This window comes from Mesoplodon densirostris, chromosome 13, assembly GCF_025265405.1.
Source record: "Mesoplodon densirostris isolate mMesDen1 chromosome 13, mMesDen1 primary haplotype, whole genome shotgun sequence".
Lineage (NCBI taxonomy): Eukaryota > Metazoa > Chordata > Mammalia > Artiodactyla > Ziphiidae > Mesoplodon > Mesoplodon densirostris.
In genome coordinates this window covers 52,873,289-52,897,165 of record NC_082673.1, presented here as the reverse complement: position 1 = coordinate 52,897,165, position 23,877 = coordinate 52,873,289, and the positions used below count along the sequence as shown (strand labels likewise).

General features: G+C 38.0%; 1 protein-coding gene across 1 annotated transcript in view; it reads right to left on the bottom strand.

Moving 5' to 3' along the window:
• The window catches only part of INTS8 (integrator complex subunit 8), a 47,938-nt gene that overhangs the window by 1,491 nt on the left and 22,570 nt on the right, over nt 1–23,877 (bottom strand). Inside the window, exons 13-26 of the mRNA XM_060116253.1 lie at nt 22,717–22,850; nt 21,012–21,122; nt 19,082–19,283; nt 15,007–15,128; nt 10,781–10,965; nt 10,312–10,345; nt 9,601–9,657; nt 9,453–9,514; nt 6,885–7,003; nt 5,393–5,496; nt 4,332–4,382; nt 2,457–2,530; nt 2,313–2,377; nt 2,107–2,150 (exon numbers count right to left, since the gene is read on the bottom strand). Of these exons, the coding sequence (XP_059972236.1) occupies nt 2,107–2,150; nt 2,313–2,377; nt 2,457–2,530; nt 4,332–4,382; nt 5,393–5,496; nt 6,885–7,003; nt 9,453–9,514; nt 9,601–9,657; nt 10,312–10,345; nt 10,781–10,965; nt 15,007–15,128; nt 19,082–19,283; nt 21,012–21,122; nt 22,717–22,850 (1,364 nt within the window). The remainder of the gene's footprint in view (nt 1–2,106; nt 2,151–2,312; nt 2,378–2,456; nt 2,531–4,331; nt 4,383–5,392; nt 5,497–6,884; nt 7,004–9,452; nt 9,515–9,600; nt 9,658–10,311; nt 10,346–10,780; nt 10,966–15,006; nt 15,129–19,081; nt 19,284–21,011; nt 21,123–22,716; nt 22,851–23,877) is intronic.

The window sequence follows — 23,877 nt, the reverse complement described above, 5'->3', positions numbered from 1 at the left end:
CAAATTGTATTGGATCAAAGAGCTTTAAAAAGCTAGGCAGAGAAGGGATGAGAGAGAGGTGGAGTACAGTCAAGAGAAGTTTCTATTAAGGATGAAATAGTTTATAGGTATGGGAGTGGTTGACAATATAGGAGAGGAGATAACTGAAAGGGACAATCACTGAAAGGATAGAATCAAAAGCATAAAAACTTGTCTTCATCAAGGAGTAGCATAAGCTTTTACTGACTAAAAGCGTGGACTTAACAATGAATACAGTTGTCAATTATCTTGAAGGTGGAAAACAGGGACCTGAAACAGGAATGTGAAGCTGGCACTCACGGGGCCACAACTCCCAAGACTATAACTTTCACAAGGACGGAGGCTGATCAGTCTTTTTTTCTGGTCTACTCCAAACAGACAAGGAAGTTACTGAAAATGGAAAAGGGAGAGAGGACAGGGGCTTAATAGGGTGAAAGTCTAAAATATTCCCTAAAAAAGAATGCAGACCACTGACCACTGGCAGGTAAACAAAAGAAATGAGCAGCCAGCTAAGGTTGGAGGCCATGGTTTGGTAGTGGCACAAGTTTATACAGTTGTAGGATTTTTTCCAACAGAACTCAGTGGCTCAGGGGAAAAAAGCATAAATTTTTGAACTGATTCAGGGTTGGGACTTTTCCAGATGAAGCAAAAGACAAAAAAGCAAAGATGCTGAAAATATTAATCAGAGTCGTCCTGACAGTCAACCATAGGTAGAAGGGGTTCCCAAATCTGGTTTATAATCAGAACTACCTGGGAAAACTAAAAAACTGGATCCCAGGGTCTCATCTCAGATCAAATGAATCAGTATCTCTGAGAGTACACAGGCCAGTATTTGCTGTACTCAAGGTCAGTAGGGAAGGAACGGAAGTTGGAAAAGGGCTGACAGACTGGGGAAAACTTGGTCATGAACTTGAACATCTCACTGATCATGAGGATCATGGGAGCCCAGAAGTAAGAAAGGGATAGATTACTGGCACAGAGATCTTACGTAAAGCAATTCTGACAAAAAGGCCTGGCCATGGGTGGCTGATGAAGAGTAAAGGTGATAATGGAAGTGCCAGGGGTGTTGGATAAGTTGATCACATGTCATTTGATGCATGCAGAGGAACAGCCAGGTAGTTGTTTAGATGAGCTAGTAAGGAGGTAGGTGTAAGCTTCCAAGGAGAAAGGGCTTAAAAAATGATACAAGTAGAGATAGCCTAGAAATGCCATCAGGGAACTGGGAAATTTTCAGCATTGCCTTCCAGCCCTGGATAAGTTGGAAATGGGAGAATGAGTAGTCTCCAATTAAGTGGAACTGGCACCATATTCTTTTTCCTCTTTTTTTTTTTTGAAAGATGCTGTTGTTATTCTGTTTCCTCTAAATAATGGCCATACAATTTAGTCCAAGTACAAAGCTTTAAAGGACACTTAATAAATGGCATATTCTTTTATTAATGAGTGAAAGAGCAAAGAGAAAACATATATGGTAACAGTGACACAGCAAATGTTAGGCTTGTAAAAATGACCATGAATTTGTAATGTTTTGGTTTACAAGTCCAATTTAAATAAATAATTCATCCATCAAGTAACTACTGAGCATCTATTATTTGCCAGACACCATTCTAGGTATCAACTGTGACACAACCAATTCCTACCCTCATGGGGAAACAGCCAATAAATAAGTAAATATACAGTATGTCAGTCGTAGATAAGTGCTACGGAGAAAAGTTTTAAAAGGGAAATGAGAATAAGAGTGTTGGAGGGAAAGGGGGAGAGATACTGCTATTTTATAAGATGGTCAGGAAAGGACAATTACTTCTTAAGAAGGTGACATGTGAGAAGAGACCTGAGGGAAGTTAAAAGAATGTTCCTGAAAGAGAAAATTTCACAGGCCATTCGGTAGTGAATGTTCTTGGCATGTTCAAAGAACAGTAGGGGTATTGGTGTCGAAGTTAGCAAGGGAGAGTCGAATGAATTGCTAGAGGTCAAGTCACGTGCGGCCTTGCAGGCCATTATAAGGACTCTGATGCTGTATGAAACAGGAAATAGTTTAGTATTAGGGAAATTAAGCACATCATCGAAGAATCAAGGCATAAAATAACTTACCGCAATTTGTCTTTTATCTGTTTCTCCTCTTTTGTGATGAAGATCTAAATGAATTAGTTAAGAATAATAAATTTGATACTATTAGATATCACGATAGATTCTCAACTGTTCTTTGTTTTTTATTTAGAAAATACACAATATTAAATACTTCTTTAATTTACAGAAATGAATTGTTCTAACATCACACACATGTTGATGAAGGATACAAGTCAAGTATTCCAAAATGGTAACATCCCATATGTAGTCATAGTAGGAGTCCATAGCATCATGACTGAAAAACAGAACTCAGTTACTTCCTCTTTCTAAGCAGAAAAATTTCAACTTCATTTTATTTCAAAAACCATTCATACCTGTTTTGTTCCTGCAGTGATTTAAAGGCTGTTTTATAGTCAATCTCTCTGAGGAACTGACATAAAATTGCCACCTACATAAAAAAAGAATTGAAAATGGTTTCATGTAACTAGTATCAACAATGACTACTGGTCTTGGAGCAGTAATTTTTAGTGATTCTCATGTCAAGAGTATATTATTTAATTTAAGAGGCCTCGCAGATCAGGCTGAGCGGATCAGCTGATATGTATGGAATCCATCCAATTTTAATTGTAAAAAACCCTTACACAAGTGTCTGTCTGCCCAACATTTTCTTCCCCTGTGACCTAAATCATAAATTTTTTGAGCTTTATCTGAATGAGAAGCTGGCAAAAAGCCAGTTTAGAAAACTGAAGGGAATGGAAAACTGCCAAACAAAAGTGTCAAACATTCAAGGACATAGAGAAGATCCAATTAAACCTTTCACAGCTGGCAAGTACAGAAGCTTATTTTGGCAAAATGTAGGCCAGCCTGCTTAACACTGAAAACAGATCCATTTCAGTCATGTATGTAGGTCATAATGCTGATCTCTTTTTTAAGTATTTAAAGATTTCTAAATTGATTATTATTCACATACCATAATGTAAACACTTTCAGAGTATAAAATACAGTGGTTTTTAGATTATTCACAAAATTGTACAACCATCACCGCTTATAAGTCTAAAACATTTCATTACTCACCCCCTGCAAAAAAAACAAAAAGCTCCATACCCATTAGTAGTCAGTCTCCATTCCTCCCCTACCTCTCCACCCCGCCGTCTCTGGCAACCACTAATCTACATTCTGACTCTATAGATTTGCCTATTCTGGACATTCCAAATGAATGAAATCATACAATACAAAGCCTTTTGTATCTGGCTTTTTTTTTTTTTTTTGCGGTACGCGGGCCTCTCACTGTTGTGGCCTCTCCCATTGCGGAGCACAGGCTCCGGACGCGCAGGCTCAGTGGCCACGGCTCACGGGCCCAGCCGCTCTGCGGCATGTGAGATCTTCCCGGACCGGGGCACGAACCCGTGTCCCCTGCATCGGCAGGCGGACTCTCAACCACTGCGCCACCAGGGAAGCCCGGTATCTGGCTTTTTTTTACTCAACATAAACTTCCAGGATTCGTCCCTGTTGTAGCATATATCAGTACTTCACTCCTTTTTATGGCTGAATAATATTCCATTGTGTGTGTGTGTATGTGTGTGTATATATACATACACACACACCAAATCTTGTTTATCTATTCATCAGCTGATGAACATTTGGGTTGTTTCCACTTTTTGGCTATTATGAATAATGCTGCTATAAACATCTCACGTACAAATTCTTCTGTGGACATACATTTTCAGTTTTCTTGGTTATATACCCAGGAGTGAAACTGCTGGGTCATATGGTAGGTAATGTTTAACTTCTTGAACAAGCACCAAATTGTTTTCCAAAGAGGTTGCCCCATTTTATATTCCAACCAGCAACACATGAGGGTTCTAATTTCTCCACATCTTCACCAATACTTGTTACTATCTTTCAGTTACAGCCTCCTTGTGAGTGTGAAGTGATATCTCATTGTGGTGCTTACATTTCCCTAATGATTAATGTACATATCTACTTTTAAATATAAGAAAACATACTTGAGAATGCTTTTTCTATTTATAAGGTTCAAAGACCAATGTCTTCTAACCCATACTTTCATTTTAGTTAAAATTCTGTAAACTACTTAAAAAAATTTAAAGAACATGCAAATTCTTAAATACCATAAATTTAAGCAATTATGATATGGAAAATAAAAGCTACTTCCCAGTCCAATGCCTTATATGTATGATAAACTCTAATATTCATGAAAACAGACCAGCATCATAATATTATATACTAACCTGTGTGTGGCAATTCAGCAAAGAACAGCACTTTATCATTCGTTTTATTACCTACAAAAACAAAATTCTGGTTACTTTCAAAAACTAGTTAATGTCAATTGTAACAAATGTACCACTCTGATGTGGGATGTCAATCGTGAGGTAGGTTGTACATGTATGGGGACAGGAGGTACATGAAAACTCTGTATTTTTCACTCAGTTTTGCTATGAATCTAAAACTGCTCCAAAAAATAGAACTTTTAAGTTAAAAAAATCTAGTTATTAAAAAATTTTAAATCTTATTTCAAAAGCCACCATTGTAAATATTTTAAAATGCCATTTATTAAATTATGATATTGGTGGCCTAAACCAGAGGAAAGGGTAATGCATACTGAGAGAAAGTTAACAAAATTTGAGATTTAGGAGGCAGAATCAATATGCCTTGAAGGCTGAATGGATGTTGGTGGGAGGGTTAGTAAAGAAAAGAGGATGACACTCAGGATTTATGCTTGGTCAACTCAAAGGGCTAAACAAAGGTGACTGTTATTTCGGTGGGGTCTTCTGTTTTTGTTTTTGTTTTGGTGTGGGAAGGTCATCAGGAGGAGAGACTGGTAGAGTAAGACGCTGAATCAGAGGACTTCCCTGGTGGTTCAGTGGGTAAGACTCCGTGCTCCCAATGCAGGGGGCCCGGGTTCGATTCCTGGTCAGGGAACTATATCCCACATGCATGCTGCCAACTAAGAAGAAGTTCTCATGCCTCAACTAAGAGTCTTTATGCTGCAGCGAAGAGCCTGCAAGCCGTAACTAAGACCTGGAGCAGCCTAAATAAATAAATAAATAAATACTGAAAAAAAAAAGATGCTGAATCAGTTTTGGACAGGTTGAGTTTGAGGTGTTTTGGGGAAATCAAAGCAGCAATAGCCGTGGGCACTGGAAATATGGAGAGCAATCTGGTCTAAAGCAATCAATTTGGGAGTTACCACCACATACATGGAAATGAATAAGCTCATGCAAAAAGAGGCCCAGGAAGAAGAACATTTAAAGACAGACAAGAAGCAAGCAAGCCCGCAAAAACAACCTACCTGGTCTGTATAAACATCTGGGGGCACAGCCTTATTAAAGAAATCAGAACACACAGCTCCTGCCTGGAGGTAATAGTGAAGAGCTGCCGAATACTGATTTGTTGCTTGAAATAGAAAACAGAGATAAAGAATTACCTGCCATTAAATACACAGCTGGAAAAATAGGGCCTCTTTTGTGAAGAGTCAGGTATTACTTCATGTTTGACAAAAGCAGATTCAAACCACAGACCTAGGGATAACACTTAGCCAGACCAACAATGAGAAAAATTGGCTTTATTTTTTCAACCACTTTAAAGTAGTTGTATAATAGAGTCTTTCCTTCTAAAACTGATTTGCCAAATATTTAGCTCAGATTCCTTGTCAAACTTACTGGTACAGAATTTAGTATTTGGAGGTATTTATTTCCCAAATGACTATACTAGAAACAGACCTTATTTTTCTGAGGCAGTTTAGAATCAGAAAATCTATTCTGAATAAAGATATTAAGAACCTGATAATAAATTCTTTGCAGGGCTGGGGTAAAAATGAGCATTAAAGTTGGCAAGTATTTATTTCAGAAATAATCCAGGAGAGAGCAGGATGATGTAGGTGAGGGTACAGGTGAAATGAGACCGACCGTGAGTTAATTACTGTTAAAGCTGGGTGGCAACAAACTATTATCTATAAAATAAATAAGCTACAAGGACATTGTACAACACAAGGAATAGAGCCAGTATTTTGTAGTGACTATCAATGGAATATAACCTTTAAAAACTGTGAACCACTATGTTGTAAACCTGTAACTTATGTAATTTTGCACATCAACTATACTTCAATTTAAAAAATGAAAAAAATAAAAATGACTTAAGGCTGCTTGCAATAAGTCACTTAAAAAAAAAAAAGCTGGGTGGCAGACACAGGAGATACATGGGGATTCATTACACTATTCTCTCTACTCTTACATTTTGAACTTTCTCTTTAAAAAAATCAACGCCTAAAAAAATGATCCAGAAATGACACCAGTCAGAACTTTAATTTGATCTGTATAGTAATAGAAATATTAGAAATTCCCTATCAAGTTGGAAAATCTATCACATACAACCTGTGGGTGGGGGGGAATTAGGAATCTATTTTCAAGAACACAAATAATTATCAAGAGTGCCTGGACATATTTTAGAACCTTTAAAGAGCAAGTTTATAAACTAAACTTTAACCTCTTTCCTTAAGAATGTCTTACCAATTTTTTAGATGACCATTTACTATTAAAAAAAAAAACAAGACAGAAAAAAAGTAGTCAACATAAAACTGAAAGCATCTGAATCAAAGGTTCAGAAAAATGCATACATATAACAATAATAGTTACTTTCAATTTTATCTAGGAAGAAGAGTTAGAGAATGTCAAAAACAAGACTTAAGTTTAATAAAGTATTGTAATGACAAGTGTAATATATTCATTTTCACTTCTAAAATCGCTATGAAAACAAAACACAAAGCAACCATACATCTCACTTACCAAAATAAATGTCTGCCTGAATAATTAACCAGGAATGGTTGTTTGGGTTTATGCTGAGGGCATACCGAACTAGCTCTTTCACTGTGATAGCCACGGCTTCAAAGTCCACGGACTGGAGGCTATATGAAAGACAATAAACATAATCTCTATTTTAAGAGTCAACTTCAAATTCCATACACACATTTATTAAAAACAAAAAGACTTAGTCTAAATTTAGGTGATCATAAATACAATGCTAAATATTACTAGGAGTAAATATTTTAAAACTATCAAAACAACTAAATCTGAGGAAGTGTGATCAGCTAACTTTTTATAAGGGGCTGAAAACAATCTGATTTTTGTTTCCTTTATTTTCCCAAAATGCCAAAGAAGGCCACTCTAAAAAGTATCTTTAAATATTCGACAATATAAAGCACAAAAAAGGTCATAGGATAAAACCCTGTCTTCACTTTTTATGCACAATTTACAGGCAACAAAATTATAAAGAGACAGACTCATAAAAATTTTCCAAATGAAAATTCTGTTAAGTTCTTAAATTCTTTTAAGTTCTGTTATCTAGAGGAAGCTACAGAAGACAAGGGCTCAAACCCTAACAATACTGCTACATGGCCTTAAATTCACCTTGTGGCTTCTTGTAAGGGTTAACTAACTCCTCTGGATTAGATGTTTCACCGGGTTGGGGCGAGCCGTGGCAAGGGTATCACTGCAGCTCATTTGCAAGCAATGAAGAATCCAAAAAAGAGTACGGAAGGGGGCCAGCTGCTCTGAGCCTAGTTAAGCCTGGAAGTTCTGAGATGCAGAATTAGGAGGTGGAACTGTGAGAATAAAGCCAAGCCAGCACCCAAGAAACACGCTGACAGCCCCTACAGTGAGACCCAGCGGGGGAGAACAAGCTTCGGCTTCAGAAACACACGGAGGTTCAAGTCCTGGCTCTATCATCTAACAAGGTTGGACAAAGTACTCCTGTTGCCCTGAGGGGATAGATTTTACCATAACTCACCACTGTTCCCAGTACAGTGGGAAAGTATTGTGGTGCCATCAGTAAATACCCAACTGTTGATTTACAACTAATTTATTTACAATTACTTAAATGAGTTACACTGGTTTATGTTTCCTAGAAATTATAAAATGTTAAGTCTAAGAATTCTATCTACATATCAAACCATCAATTTTAAAATAGTAACACTTAATCCATGCCATCCTCACACTATTCTTGGAGTCAATAAAGACTCCTCCTCTGCTCAAGAGAAATATCTTTTCTGGTCAAACATTTAGTCACATTTTATTTTCTCTGGGTTAACTTACATTAAAGTAATTTTATCATGAAAGTAAAAGTAATAGTTAAGCCTACTACGTGGCAGCCCTTATTCTAAACACCTAGCTTAGAAAGTTTATTATTTAATCCTCACAAGGTAGGTACTATTCTTATACCCGTTTTACAGATGAGGAAACTGGCACAGAAAGCAACTAACCCAAGGTCATATACCTGAGAAGTGGAGAGGCTGGGACTCAATTTCTCTGAGTCTGGCTCAGAACCTCTATGATAAACCATTCTTTTGCCCCATTTATAAACACACACTGAAAAAAATCAATCATTAGTTTACAGTCTAAACTTAGGCCAAAGAAGTAACACCAAAGAGGTATTACAACCATCAATTAAAAAGGCAAAATGACCTCTACCTGATTCTTGGATTGCTATCTAATATACCAAATTTTATGTAAAAATCTGCAGTTATTTGCTTCAGGAAGCATAGTGCTTCTGTGGGAACTAAGGCTCATAAGCGGAGGGAAGGGTCACTCACCCAACTTTAGACTCTCCGAATCCCTGTCAGAGAGAGAACGGCTTCCAATCTCTAAGACTGAGACGGAAGCAAATTGCTCTCATTCTACTGCCTGCTTACCTACCTACTACAATCTTTTCTTCTTCAAAAATGCCACTAAAAGCAATAAAATAAGGCCTAGATCTGCCCTTCAGGCACAAAGAAGATGATTGGCGGGGAAGGGAGAAAAGGAAAAGTAACTTTTGAGAGGAAACAAATGGACTCTCCTGAATGAGAAGTTGCTATGTGTGGGAAGAGAAAAATATAAATGGTTGCTTCTTCCAGAAAAGGAACCTTTTCTTCTTCCCCCCACAAAATTCCCCTATCCTCTTACTGTGATTCTCAGGTGATGAAAGTTAAGAAAGAAGATTTCTTAAATTACTTAAAGAACTTCTTAAAGCAACTAAAAAGGTTGGGAACCTCTGACAATCACTGTTAGAAAAACCTGATAGAAAGTCATTCTTTCATTAGCCTCAATTTTCTAATTCTACCACTGACAAGGAATCAGGACTACTGAGAGACTGTCTACACTCTACTTAAGGCTAGTATACCTTAGATCTTACTTAGTTATGCCTTATCCATAATTTTTAGGAAGATTATTACTTTTAATAGAGAAACATGAAGTTGGCTATAGAGTCCTAACAAATTGCAGCCTTTTAATCAAATTATTCAAGGTTATCTATATCAGTCAGGATGGTTTCTAAATATATAAACAATTTAATAAAATGTAAGCTATAATACTTCTTACTTGGGGATGGAGGATGGCCAGATAGAAATGTGTTCAGCTGTAATATCATTCACAATGTCCTCCTTATTTAAAAAAAAAAAAAAAAAAAGCATGATTTAAAAGGAAATTTCTTCCAAAGATTTTTTAGATGAAATTATAAAATACTTACCCGAACATTGTGAAGTTTCACAAAGAGTGATAAAATAATAGTCAAAACCAACGGTTCCTATGAGAAAGAAAACATAGAATCCTTAAATATTATATATATTTTAGTATTTCTCCCATCAACCTCAAGGATACCAAGTATTTTCCTTCAAAAGGTTCTTACGGGTTTGAAAATTACCACCTGCTTTAGTTTACAGCACACTAAAGATCAACTTTATTTTTAATCTCATGAGAGAAATGACAACACACAATTTACACAGAAATGACCAAATTTAGGTGTCTGTCCTCACGTCTTTTGAAATTGAGTAAGCAGACCTCTTTCCAACTAGTACTTCCAGCTACCTCTAGAAAAAATTGACTTTTTATTCCTTAAAATAATAAAGGATGGAATTTAAAGAGTGGAATCTATGTCCAATAAATAAATATGACGTTAATCCTATCAAGAAAAATTAAAGTTAGGCTTCACCCATCTAGCCCTATTATGAAGAATTCTTTACAGTTTAAAAAACACCCGTTCTATTCACTAAAACATGGTAAGGTAAATGCAAAACAAACTTCTCCATTCAGACTATCCCATCCTCAAAAAAGTGATCACTGAAGATAAAAAGCACATTAACAGATTACTTAAATAATCAGCATTTAAACACTCAATATTTTTTTGTCATATGCTACAGAAATCAGCAATAGTAATTAGATCAATTTTTATAAAGCTTACCCGTAATTTTTTGATAAAAGAAAGCAGTTCACTCCTACAAAAAACACAAATTATGTATATGCATTTAATATCAGAAATTAAAAATAAAAACAAGAAAGTAAATTATACGTGAAGGTTTATTCCTAACTTTGCAGTCCTGCATGTATAAAAGAGTATAATATTCTACTGTCGTACTAACCTAATAAAACATCTTTCCTGTTTTAATCACATGTGACATCTTCAGTACCATCCAACCAAAACTGCTGACTTTGAACTCAGGTTTGATTATATTAAATGATTAATAAGTAGTCTCTTAAAGTAACATATAAACAAGGTATTTCCTAAGGTGGCCATATCAGACAAGTCCACTGGAGATCAGCACCACAGAATTCTTACACCGCCCATCTTTATGATACACAAGGATTCTGTTCTTACAACAGTACAAATAGTATAAATAAATAACTAAAAAAACAAACTGATAGAAACATACCGATACATTATACCTAATGTAGACTCCCTCTGCTTTATTAAACTAATTCTGCCATCATTTCCTCGTTTGTGTTGACTGGACACACTACAGATCTGAACAACAACTTCCCAAAGGTCTTTAGCAGTCCGTCTACTTTCTTTAGGGCCTGGAAGTTCTTTGCATGTAGCCGCTAAAAGCTGTCCAAGCTATAACATGAAAAACACACAGAAAATACACAAAAGATAATCTGTAATGTCATACATGCTATTTCTATTACTGAGGAACATTTGAAGAAAGATAAATAACTGCCCACACACACGAGGTACAGGTATCTTATGCTGTGCTTTCTATTCAACCACTGAGGAATTGAGAGCTCACTGTCTACTGACAGATCTGAATCCGATCTGGGAAGGGAATCCTCTGGTCCCACCACATTATAAACCTCCTTGTTTCTAAACAATTATAGTCTAATGAGAAGAAAATGAGACAATGCAAAGAGGTATATGATCTATTAAGTGGGAAAAAACAAAACTGCTAAATACACATAGTATGATCCCACCTTAAAAAAAAAAAAAAAAAGCCCGTAATGGAACATATACACTACAACGTTAACTGTAAAAGCCCAGAGATGAGACTAAAATAGGGGCTAAATTTCACTCACACACACAATTTTTTTTAATTTTAATGAAAAAAATGAGGAAAAAATATGGACATTGAAGTTGGCAGAATCAAGGAACAAGGTCTAGAGCAACTTTTCTCTAAGAAAAATGATAGCAACTGGGGATGGAGCTACTGCTGTGTGAGGAGGTAGAATTAAGGAAGGACAGACTACTGATCTTAATAAAGGGAGCCTTCAGGACCAAGGGTGTAGGAAGGACCCAGAAATAAAGAATGGAAGGGCTGAAAGCAAAAGGCACAGAAAAGACAGGCCCAAAATGTAGAGAAAGAAATAGGCTTATATGCCAAATCCAGCACGTCTTTCTCTCTATAATTTAAGCAAGAGAGAGCCCCTCTACCCTTTGTTTTTAGTAATTCTTATACATCATTTCTCCTTAGAGGGTAAAGTAGCCAGGGATAATTCACGTCCATCAGGAATCCCCAGTTTCCTGACTGGACCTAGAAAAGGTTCATAGTGGGGTCCCACTGCTTAAAGAAAGAGGCAGGATTATGACAAAGGTGAAAATAGTGCTTTTCCCCCAAATTTCAAACATAGAAAAGTTGAAAGTACAGTTCAATAAATACCTGAACAGTTGACTTAATTTACAAGAATTCTGGTGCTTCCTAAAGCTAGTGAAAATGGTGTTAAAAACCTAGCTATAGGGGCTTCCCTGGTGGCGCAGTGGTTGAGAGTCCGCCTGCCGATGCAGGGGACACAGGTTCGTGCCCCGGTCCAGGAAGATCCCACATGCCGTGGAGCGGCTAGGCCCATGAGCCATGGCTGCTGAGCCTGCGTGTCCAGAGCCTGTGCTCCGCAACCGGAGAGGCCACAACAGTGAGAGGCCCGCGTACGCGTAACGCAAAAAAAAAAAAAACCCTAGCTATGCTATGTGAATGGAAATCAAGGGTCTCTGATCTAGGAGAACATTTCATCCTGCATGCCTACTGCACATACTCTTCTCCAACAACTAGGATCACAATATACACAAGTTATTTACTGCAGTTCTCAATTTCATTTTCTGTTGTCAGAGATCACATGCTTGGCTGAAGGTTACTACATTAAGCAAGTAAATTCACTTAAAAATAAGAATTTTCAGAGGTATTAGGCCCCAAGTCAATTGAATTCCACAAACATTCTTGAGCATCTCCTATGTGCTGGGTATCAAGCAAAGCACTGAAAATATGAAAATTAACTGTCCTCAAGAAGCTCACTGTTTTACAGGGAAGACAGACAGGTGAACAAATAATTTACCATACGGTGTAAGTGCAACAAAAGAAATATGTCCACAGTACAGCAGTACAGAAGTAACAAGAACAGCAAGTTTGTGAAGAAAAGAATTATGGAAAGCTTCAAAGAAACTACACAAACAGGCAAAAGTGGGAAGAGCATCTCGGCCAAATGAAGACACAGAAGTGCAGAAGTGCGGAAGCCTGAGAAAGCACTGTGTGTACAAGGGCTGTGAGCGCTCCGGTACCACAGACAGAGCTGGCATGACAGGGAAGGGGGAGAGGCTCCCACACCTTCAAAGGCCTTGCAGGCCATGGCAAAAGCCATGGTCTTTGTCTTATACCAGCATGACTGTTAGCGCCAACCTCTCCTCCTCCCACTAGCTAGTCTCTTATAATCCAAGCGCCCATAAATGCTGTACATTTTCCAATATACTACACTACCTCCCATACTGATCCAAGGGAGAGGCTGGACTGTTATTCTTATTTCAGAAGGTCATATTTAGTCACATGCGTAAGATTTTTCCCTTTCCTTTTTCCATTCCTAAGAGAATGGAAAATAAAATTGATTAAAAATCACTTAATATTTCACTACCCAGGGATAATGAGTATTAATATCCTTCCAGACTCTTCCTTATGCATCTGTATATATATATTCCATACCAAATTCAAAGTTTGAAAGCTGCTCTAAATTGTCTAATTTTTAATACCTGATCCCTTAACTCTAGACTTCTTAATCTCATTACTTTCTCCTCTACATTAACAAGGGAACAAGGGGCCAACTAGGGAAGGAGACACACAAAACCCTAATCCAGATGAGATGATGAGATGCCTCAGTGGCCCCTGCAGCAAGGTCACCTCATACCCTTCCTCCTCTGTGGCCAGATCAAGGGGAAGTGCAGGAAGCAGTGAACTAACCTAGTCCAAGGTTAGGCAACCTACAACACAATACCCCGTGCCCTGCCACACTGCAGGCCCTCAAACAGGAGCCCAGCCTTCCTGGTGCACAGCTCCACAGAATTCACAGCTAAGAGAAGCAAAGAGAAAAGCCACTGCACTGTCACAATACTAAGCAACGAGCTACCGTTCTAAGTGGAAATGATAATCTTGAAACGAAACGGTCGTCTCATCTGAGAGTTTACTAAAGACAAGAGACTGCTGGGCATAATCAGACAAATACCCTAGATATTAGGAACTCCTATCTCAGAAAGTTCACTAAAAAAACAGATGTAATCCAATGTCTGAAATTCCAAAGGAAAGGATGACTCAAGCATGACAATAAACTTTTATGAATGACCATAAAGAAAACAAAAAGGAGGAAAAAAACAAAAGAAATCAGTAAGTCTTCAAAGGGTTGAAGTGAAATGAGCTCAGTTTTTTAAAGGCCATACATGAAATAAGGAGGAAGAAACAAATAACCAAAGGCAAATGTAAAAACTGGTACAGTGTTGCAAGGTTGCCAGATAACCATCCATTTAAGGGACTGTGTACTGAAGATGAGATGACGGCAGGTAAGAACAATAGGTAACACAAGCATTAAGAAAAGAGTAAGGAAATCTGAAGGACCAAACATATATAAAAAAAGTGGCAAATCATGAAATGTTTTTTTTTTTTTTTTAACTACAAGCCCAGAAAGGGAGAAAAGTTCACTGCTTATTCAGGGTAAACATAATATTAACACATGAAAGAAAGAATCTTAGAGAAGACCTCCTGTCTCTCTTTATTTTTGATGTTTTCTTCACCCAGAAGCATTTTCAGTCGTGCAGGACAGGTGTAATTAAGAAAGGAGAATAAACAAACAACATACCATCAATTCACTGAATGAACTGTTTCATATGGAAATAATCACTAATAACAAACATGTACCCTAATAAGAATCAGGTATCAACTTAGAGAGTTTAATAGGCTTTGAAGAAGGGTAAGGTGCTCAAATGGAAAATGGGTGCAGCTCATCCCTAACGGCCCCCCCAGTTCAACCCAGCTAGACCCGAGTATTCCAGAGCTGAAACCGGGGTTTGACTATATCAATCAAAGCAAGAAAAGCTGACTAACTTCTCACTAGTTTAGGATTATACCAAAATGTTGTCTATTAACGAAATAATTTTTGCTTGCATTCTCATAACTATAGGGTAGAAGAAAAAAATATTAGAGAGGGCAAACTCAAGTGCCTGAATTATCAAAAACTATATTTTTACCTACAAACCAACAAGCATTTGTCCAAACTTAGACGGAATCTTAAAAACTGGACAAGCTCCCTAAGTAGTACAGATCTAAAGAAACTGCACTGTCACAATACTAAGCAACGAGCTACCCACAATAATCCCACTCTAATAATCCTTTTATTTAGATTAAACATGAATTACCTTTACATATGGATTACTCTGAAGCAGAAATGCAGGAACTTGCAGGGTAAGGTATTCATTTTCCCTCCAGTTTAACATAAAAGCAACACACTCCTCGGCAATAACTTGACGAAGAGGAATATCTGAAAAACAAAGAAGAAAGTAGTTGGAGTTGCCAACATAACATTAAAAGAACAAAGCATGGGACTTCCCTGGCAGTCCAGTGGTTACGATCCTGTGCTATCACTGCAGAGGGTGCAGGTTTGATCCCTGGTAAGGGAACTGAGATCGTGCAAGCCGTGCAGCGTGCTGTGGCAATCAATCAATCAATAAATAACAAAGCAAATAGTTGCTCAGATTCCAGCTGAACAAATTAAAAACAATAGTTACAGATGAAAAAATAGAAAAACACTAATATTTTATACTTTTCTCTAGAAAGTTTAAGGTTCCCCAATAATAGGTTGCCACAGTCCCCACTATTAATCAACAAAATTCTCTACTAAGAACACCTTAAGATGCCTAATACTCTACTGTGGACGTCTAGGAGTTGGTACCCAGCCTCTACAAATTTATAATTTAAATGAGCAGAGAGGGACTTCCCTGGTGGTCCAGTGGTTAAGAATCTGCCTTCCAATACAGGGGACGCGGGTTCGATCCCTGGTCAGGGAACTAAGGTCCCACATGCCACGGGGGCAACTAAGCCCACATGCTGCTACTACTGAGCATGTGGGCCACAACTAGAGAGCCTGCGTGCTGCAACTACAGTGTCCACGAGCTGTGGAGCTCACACGCCGCAACTAGAGAGAAGCCTACGGGCTGCAACTAAGACCCGACGCAGCCAAAAATAAATAAATAAATGAGCAGAGAAGAACCATACAAACAAAACAAACATATAATGGTATGGTATACACTTCTAGCTATTTAGAGCACAGAAATAGGTAAACCACGTTTAAAGCTGTAATAAATCCATGTTCATATGTTTTTCATTTTTAAATAATTTTTCCTGATTAAAACATGATAAATATTCATAAGAGACAAATCATTCACTCATTCAAAAAATACATACTATACCTGTAACAATTTTAAATAAAAAGATATGAGGGAAAAAAATTACTCAGAATTGTTTGACCACTATTTCCTTTGAAATAAATAATTATTAAATATACCTTAATATTCAATACATTGTGAATTTTTGTAGCTCAAAGTATATAATACTCAGGTTTTAATGTATTTCAAGAAAGAGGAAAAGAAACCCAATGAATACTAAATAACAATGCTAAAACTTAAAATGGGGGGGAGCTATTAAACTTCTTTGTCTTTTTTTTTTTTTTCTTTTTGTGGTATGCGGGCCTCTCACTGTTGGGGCCTCTCCCGTTGCGGAGCACAGGCTCCGGATGCGCAGGCCCAGCGGCCATGGCTCACGGGCCCAGCCGCTCCGCGGCATATGGGATCCTCCCAGACCGGGGCACGAACCCGTATCCCCTGCATCGGCAGGCGGACTCTCAACCACTGCGCCACCAGGGAGGCCCTAAACTTCTTTAGTACCTATATTTTTCAGTCTTTCTAAAAAGTCTTTGCCTGTGGCTATTTGTTTGTATCTTACTTTATCCCAAAAAGCGACTGGAGACGACAAAAAAGAGGCACAGGAACACACCAAAATTAAGTAAAAATACATTATTTGCATCATCTTCTTAAAGATGGAGTGAAGATAGAAGTAAATTTAATATCCCAGTATACAACATGTCACTGTGCATTGTGCACCATACACTTTGCCAAAGGAAGCCCAGACAGCGTTTGGCTCCAAGGCATCCTTTATTCACTGGGCATCTCTCATTAGTGAGTCCACAACGGTTCTTAAAGAAGAATCAGCATCTAGAGAGTGGGGTTCAAACGTTTTCTTTCTTGTTCTTCCTAACAGTACATCCTTTCCTTCTCATTTCAAACACTGCTTATAACACAAACTATGGGACAAATAGATGAACATTCAGTAAGTTAGGGGAGAGAAGGAAGAATGGAGGGAGGGAGGGAGGGAGGGAGGGAGGGAGAGAGGGAGGAAAAAGTGAAATGAACTCCAAACTACTCAAATGCCAAAAAGGTAGTACAAAGAGACTATAATTATTTGAAGGCATTTCCAACCATTTCAAAGAGTAAAAGCACAGGCTTAAGTTGGCCTGATGAGTTCAAAACACAGTTCCGTCTCTTACTTCATGACTTCAGCCAAATCCTTTAACCTTAGTTTCTTGATTTACAAAACGAGGATAATTAAATAAGAAGCTACTTCATGAAGCTGCTGCGAGGACTAAATCAGTTATGCACCTAAGCTCTCAGAAAAATGTCTGACATGTAGTTAGCACTCAATAAATGTTAGGGTTTTTTAAATTCTTTTTGCTTTTCATTTTAGAGAACCAATCTTCAACCTTTAAAAAGAAAGCACTGGGATTCCCTGGTGGTGCTGTGGTTGAGAGTCTGCCTGCCGATGCAGGGGACACGGGTTCGTGCCCCGGTCTGGGAAGATCCCACATGTCACGGAGTGGCTGGGCCTGTGAGCTATGGCCGCTGAGCCTGGGCATCCGGAGCCCGTGCTCCGCAATGGGAGAGGCCACAACAGTGAGAGGCCCGCGTACCGCAAAAAAAAAAAAAAAAAAAAAAAAAAAAAGAAAACACTCTGGGGAATTCCCTGGCAGTCCAATGGTTAGGACTCTGCGCTTTTGCTGCTGAGGGCCCAGGTTCGATCCCTGGTAGGGGAACTAAGATCCCACAAGCCACACAGCAAGGCCCGAAAAGAAAAAGGAAAGAAAAAGAGTTTTAGAAAACACTCTGTTGACAATTAGTATATATTAATTAGATCAATTTTTATTGTGATACTGAAGGGCACTGATGCATTAAAACTCAAAGGTATTCTATCTATAGAGTGCTAAAAAGTTGTAATTTCTTCAAGAAATCACAATGTTATAACAATTAAATTAATTCAAAAGACCCGAGAGGGCCAGCAGCCATTTGTTTGGGCACATTATTAGGACCTTGCTTTACACTTCAATTTTACTATTTACAGTATTAAATGTGTACAGTATGACTGAAATGCTCTAAATATTATTAAAACATGTAAAAGTAAGAAACTGCTTTAACTAAGCAAGATTATATGTAACAGATGATAATTCTTATGATAAAAAAAATTCTTATGATAAGCTTCTTTTCATAGTAAGATCTTTACATTTAGACCTGGACAGTCAAAATCTGTTCCTAAAGTGACCACAAGTGACTTCCTGACCCACAGGCAATCATGCTGAGGGCTGTCTATGGCAGCTATGAGGAAATAAGCCTTCAACATGCAGCTTCAAGGACATTTTGAATCTTTTAACATAATATCTTAAAATTGCAATATAGTTTTTATAGTGTGTTGAATGCTGTCCCCTAAAAATTCATGTACACCTGAAACCTCAGAAGGTGATCTCACTTGGAAACAGGGTCTTTGCAGATGTGGTTAGTTAAAATGACGTCATACTGAATTAGGGTAGACCCTAAATCCAAGGACTTGTGCCCTTACAAGAGGAGAGGATATGGACGGACGGGGGCGGGGGGAGGACGGACACACACACACACACGGACACACACACACACACACACACACACACACACACACACACGAAACAGGGAAAGACTGGAGTGATGCAGCTGCAAGCCCAGGAACACCAAAGGCTGCTGGGAGCCACCAGAGGCAAGGGAGAAGCAAGGAAGGATCTTTCTCTAGAGCCTTCAAAGGGAGTGTAGCCCTGCAGACCCCTTGATTTCAGACATCTCATCTCCAAAACCATGAAAAAATTAATTTCTGCAGCAATAAAGATCCAAAGCAGCCAAAAATAAATAAATAAATTTTAAATAAATAAATTTCTGTTACTTATTTATGGCAATCCTAGGAAATTAATAATTTCCTACATTTTCCCCAATGTTTTCAAGTGAACTCCACATCTGAATTCTATTTTAAAAGACAAATACCTTTTTCATAGATGGTAAAAAGTCCCGTAAATATTCTTTTAGAATATTCCCCAGTTACTTGAGTACTAAATTTCTGAAATTTGGCTTTGTGAAAAAGTCTTACCAGGAAGCCTCATTTCCAGATATCCTCGCACCCTACTAATAAGATCAGAAGGCGGTCTCTCTCCAGACTGCCCTGTTCCAGCTTCATGTGTATGAATATCCAAAAGCAGCATCTCATTCAGCATGACCTGACGAAGTTTTGGTGAGAATTCTGTCACCAACTCCAAACAAGCAGCAAATAGCTGTTTAGCATGGGAAAAGTCCTATAAAAAGAAACAGCAGAATAGCCTGGATCACCTTTCCTCTGGAGTCAAAAAATAACGTCTTTATAAGTACAGAACAAAGAGGAGAAGAATTAATTTAAATGGTTAACACTGGTTATCTTTGGGAGTGAGGCTAGACTATCATCTTTTTATCATCTCTGCATTGTTGATTTATTCCAATAAATACTTAATTCTTTCGTAAATTTTTTTTTTTTTTGGCTGCACCACACGGCATGCAGGATCTTAGTTCCTCAACCAGGGATTGAACCCGTGCCCCCTGCAGTGGAAGCACAGAGTCCTGACCACTGAACTGCCAGGGAATTACCTGTAATTTTTAAAAAACAACCAATAATCAATATAATATACATGCTACATTACTAAACAAGTTTTACATAAATTATAAAATAACAAAACTAGGGGACTTCCTTGGCAGTCTAGGGGTTAAGACCCCACGCTTCCACTGCAGGGGGCACAGGTTCGATCCCTGGTCTGAGAACTAAGATCCCACATGCCACACAGAGTGCCCCCAAAAAATAAAATAACAAAACTAGAAGTTTTATATAAATATTACATACATATATCATACAGGTATAAAATTCCACGATTAAATAAGCTTCTCCCCCTAAGATAGTCAGAATTAGACCTTACCCCCTTCAACAAGGTTCCACATTCTAAAATTTTGCACACAACCCTATTAGCCTATATAATTGACTAATAAATAAATCAAGTCAGCTATGATCCAAGCCCTTTCCTACACATCTCTTTCGAATTTTTCCAAAGAGCAGCCTTCGCTTACTCTCTCCACATGATTCTTTCACTCGTACAATGTGGATTCTATCCCCCACATCGTGAAGAAGAAACAGCTCTTACTAAACAAAGATCTTCTAATGGCACAATCTACTCAATACCTTTCAGTTACCTTACTGGACTTAGGAGCTGCAACCCAGTGCTGTCCATCCCCTTTTCTTGACATCCTCTATCCCCTTAGCTATTATGACCCCACAAGTCTGGTCTTCATACCACACTCTTTCTCACGCCACTCTTTTTGGACCCTGTGCTGGATCCCCTAGGTTCTGAATATTCTCCCAGGTTGATCTTTGATGATTCCCAAATCTGTATTTCCATCCCAGACTACTTCGTAAATAGATCCTTATGTAAAATCTACAAAAGTAATTTTAAGGATTTTTGTTTTTGTTTTCTTTAGCTTGGAATACAATCTTTACTAACTGAACCCTAAATACAAATAAGAACTATTCATGTTCTCTAATTTTTTAAAAGACATAGAGTAGCAGCCATATGTCCAAGACCATTTTCGCATAGCTATGAGGGTAAAAGGAAAAAGAATAAACCAAAACGCCTTTTCAAATTATATCCTCCTAGGCCTACGACTATGATTTTAAGATCAGGAAAATACAACTGATTCTGATTCCTGGCTTCATGCTACATTTACAAAGCATATTCTTTTTTTTTTTTTTTTTTTTTTTTTTCTTTTTGCGGTACGCGGGCCTCTCACTGTTGTGGCCTCTCCCGTTGCGGAGCACAGGCTCCGGACGCGCAGGCCCAGCGGCCATGGCTCACGGGCCCAGCCGCTCCGCGGCATATGGGATCCTCCCGGACCGGGGCACGAACCCGTATCCCCTGCATCGGCAGGCGGACTCTCAACCACTGCGCCACCAGGGAGGCCCAAAGCATATTCTTAACCAGATGTCAATGTATGCTTTTACTCACCTTAACAGTACTGCAGTGTAAACCTTTGGCCATCAGAATGTAAACCAAATCTCTTGTTAAATTGTCTTTGATTCCCAGGATAACACCACTATAGACAGAAGGTATTTCCCACTAGAAGAAATAAAAATCCACAAATACACACACATGAAGCCAAATCTAGATAAGAATCTTTCAGTAATAGTCAACCCCATTTAAAAAATCATTCAAAAGTCATTTTTGAAAGAGAAAGGAAAATGACAGCTGTATTGAAATGCTAATCAAAATGAACATAATCACTATAATGAGCTAGTAATAAATAATTAAATGGATTGGAACTTTCTGAAGGATAGCCTATAGAAATAAAGGAAAAAAAATTCTAGGAGTTTAATACGTATTAACTCATATGATCCTCACAACAGTATTACATAGGTACTATTATCTGCATTTCACAGATGAGAAAACGGAGACACACAGAAGTCAAATAACTTGCCGAAGACTATACAGCTAGTTAAATAGAGAGCTGGCATTCAAACTCAGGCAGTTAGTACCAGAACTCCCGCTCTTAACTATTATGCTATATACTTCCTCTCTATATAAATGAACACAAATAACATTGTCAATGCTAAGAAGCCCAACTAAGGTTCAGACCAATTTTTCATTTCACTGCACTTTTACATTCCAGCCCCACAAAATATACAGCAATTTCTTGCTGCTTTTTATTACATATTCAGCAGAGGAGGAGTATGCAGTTAAATTAGAAGCACTACCATAGTACTTTAATTTCACCTGTATCTGTGGACTGCTTCCCTTGTATCTCAAGCTACATTCCACTGAAATGTTTAAAAAGCTATTTTCATTTGCACTTTCCACACAGGAAAACTTAAATAGACAACTTCAGAAACATTAGCTTGGCATTTTAAAAAGAATATCTAAAGCAAAAATGTTCTAAAAGAAGTTTTAATGAAGTGGTTCTAAACTGTAGGCTTTAGACTTCAAGAAGATAAGAAAAACTAAACTAAAACTACTCTGTAAGCACACATCAAGTATTAGCTCCAGACTGCACAAATATTATACCTTACACACATATTAACAGCTATACTGAAAATGCATGTAGGTGTTATGACAACAAATGAAATATAAACTCATTTTTTATTGTTACTGATTTAATAGTATCTTTTTTGGATATTTCATATTTTCTCTGTCAATGGATGTTCAAAGTGCAATTACTCTCATGTGCAGGTCCTTCACATTGTTGATGAATTGTTGACAAATAAAAAGGGTCCTTATTCCCAAAAAGGTCAGGGAACAGCTCTTCTATGAAATTACATCAGAAAACAAGGGTAATTTTCTTATCGTTTTTTTTTTTTTTCCTGGCTGCGTTGGGTCTTCTTGCTGCACGCAGGCTTTCTCTAGTTGTGGTGAGCGGGGGCTACTCTTCGTTGTGGTATGTGGGCTTCTCATTGCGGTGGCTTCTCTTGTTACAGAGCACGGGCTCTAGGCACGCAGGCTTCAGTAGTTGTGGCACGCAGGCTCAGAAGTTGTGGCTCGCGGGCTCTAGAGCACAGGCTCAGTAGTTGTGGCGCACGGGCTTAGCTGCTCTGCGGCATGTGGGATCTTCCCAGACCAGGGATCAAACCCATGTCCCCTGAATTGGCGGGTGGATTCTTAACCACTGCACCACCAGGGAAGTCCCTTCTTATCTGCACTGAAGAGAGGGTTCTCTTACCTTATTAGACACTGTCCAGAATTGGCGCTCTGAAGTCATACCATGTAATTCAATTAAAATCTGTCGAATCCTCCAGGGATCTACTGACAATATCAGCTGATGCTCCAATTGGCCAATGTTGACACTTGCTGAGGCTAAGAAAGGAAGGAGAGGTTTCCACTTAAATAACGATTTGATTCAAAGGTATACATAATCCTATAAATATGAGAATGGTAATTTACTGAGAGAAATTGTGCATGTTTATAAGTATTGTAAGTTAAAAGCATCTCTCATCTTGAAAACTGATTTATTCAACTTAATGCAAATTGTTTTAACTTCACTCTCATATAGAAAGCCTAACACAATTTTTATTATGTCTTCATTTAATAAATGAATGCATTTAATAAAGATAATAAAAATAAAAACATAAATATCAGTAGCTGGTACATGGAAAGAATTATGTGGGATATATGGAAAAATTTAACTTATATAGACAGTCTCCTACTTTGGAACATACTGTGTTATTTAAAAGCACATATAAAATGTTTTCAGCAATAAACATGAAGGGGGGAATGAGGAGGTGGAGGTACTGCCTTCCCCAGAAAACCAAGAATGGATCATTAAAATCCCTCACTACAACTCGGCTTTCAGATATAGTCTTCAGTAATGCATTTCCAGCATTTTATCTGTGTTAATATTATTCTTTCCCTTTACACCTGGACTGTCAAAGCAGTTTAAATCTAATGAGGGTCAAAGCAGCTAAAAGTTCGTTCAGCCAACTGAATTCTCTGTCTCCCCTATATGAAGTGTTGAAGCTTGTATTTCTTATTAATGAGCAGCACTATATTTTCTACTTATATTTATAAAAGAAGAGAAAAAAATGAAGAAGATCATCAAATAAATGAGGCAAAAATGGCAATGGTGCCAAAGCTGAATGTTTAGCCAGAAGACAGTATCACGATGACATACAGGCTGAAACGCATGCAAGCCTGCACCTTTCATTGTTCTCAAGTGCTCTCCCCACCTCCTGTTTTTTACCTCCAAGAACACAGCAGCAGAGTTACGTGGGTCTACTCCCCCAGCTAAAATCTTTTATGTATCTAGGCCTATATCTCCATGAATCAGAGACTCAGCAGAGTCCCAAGACTTAGCTGCTGAGACAGAAATATGACTACAAGAGAC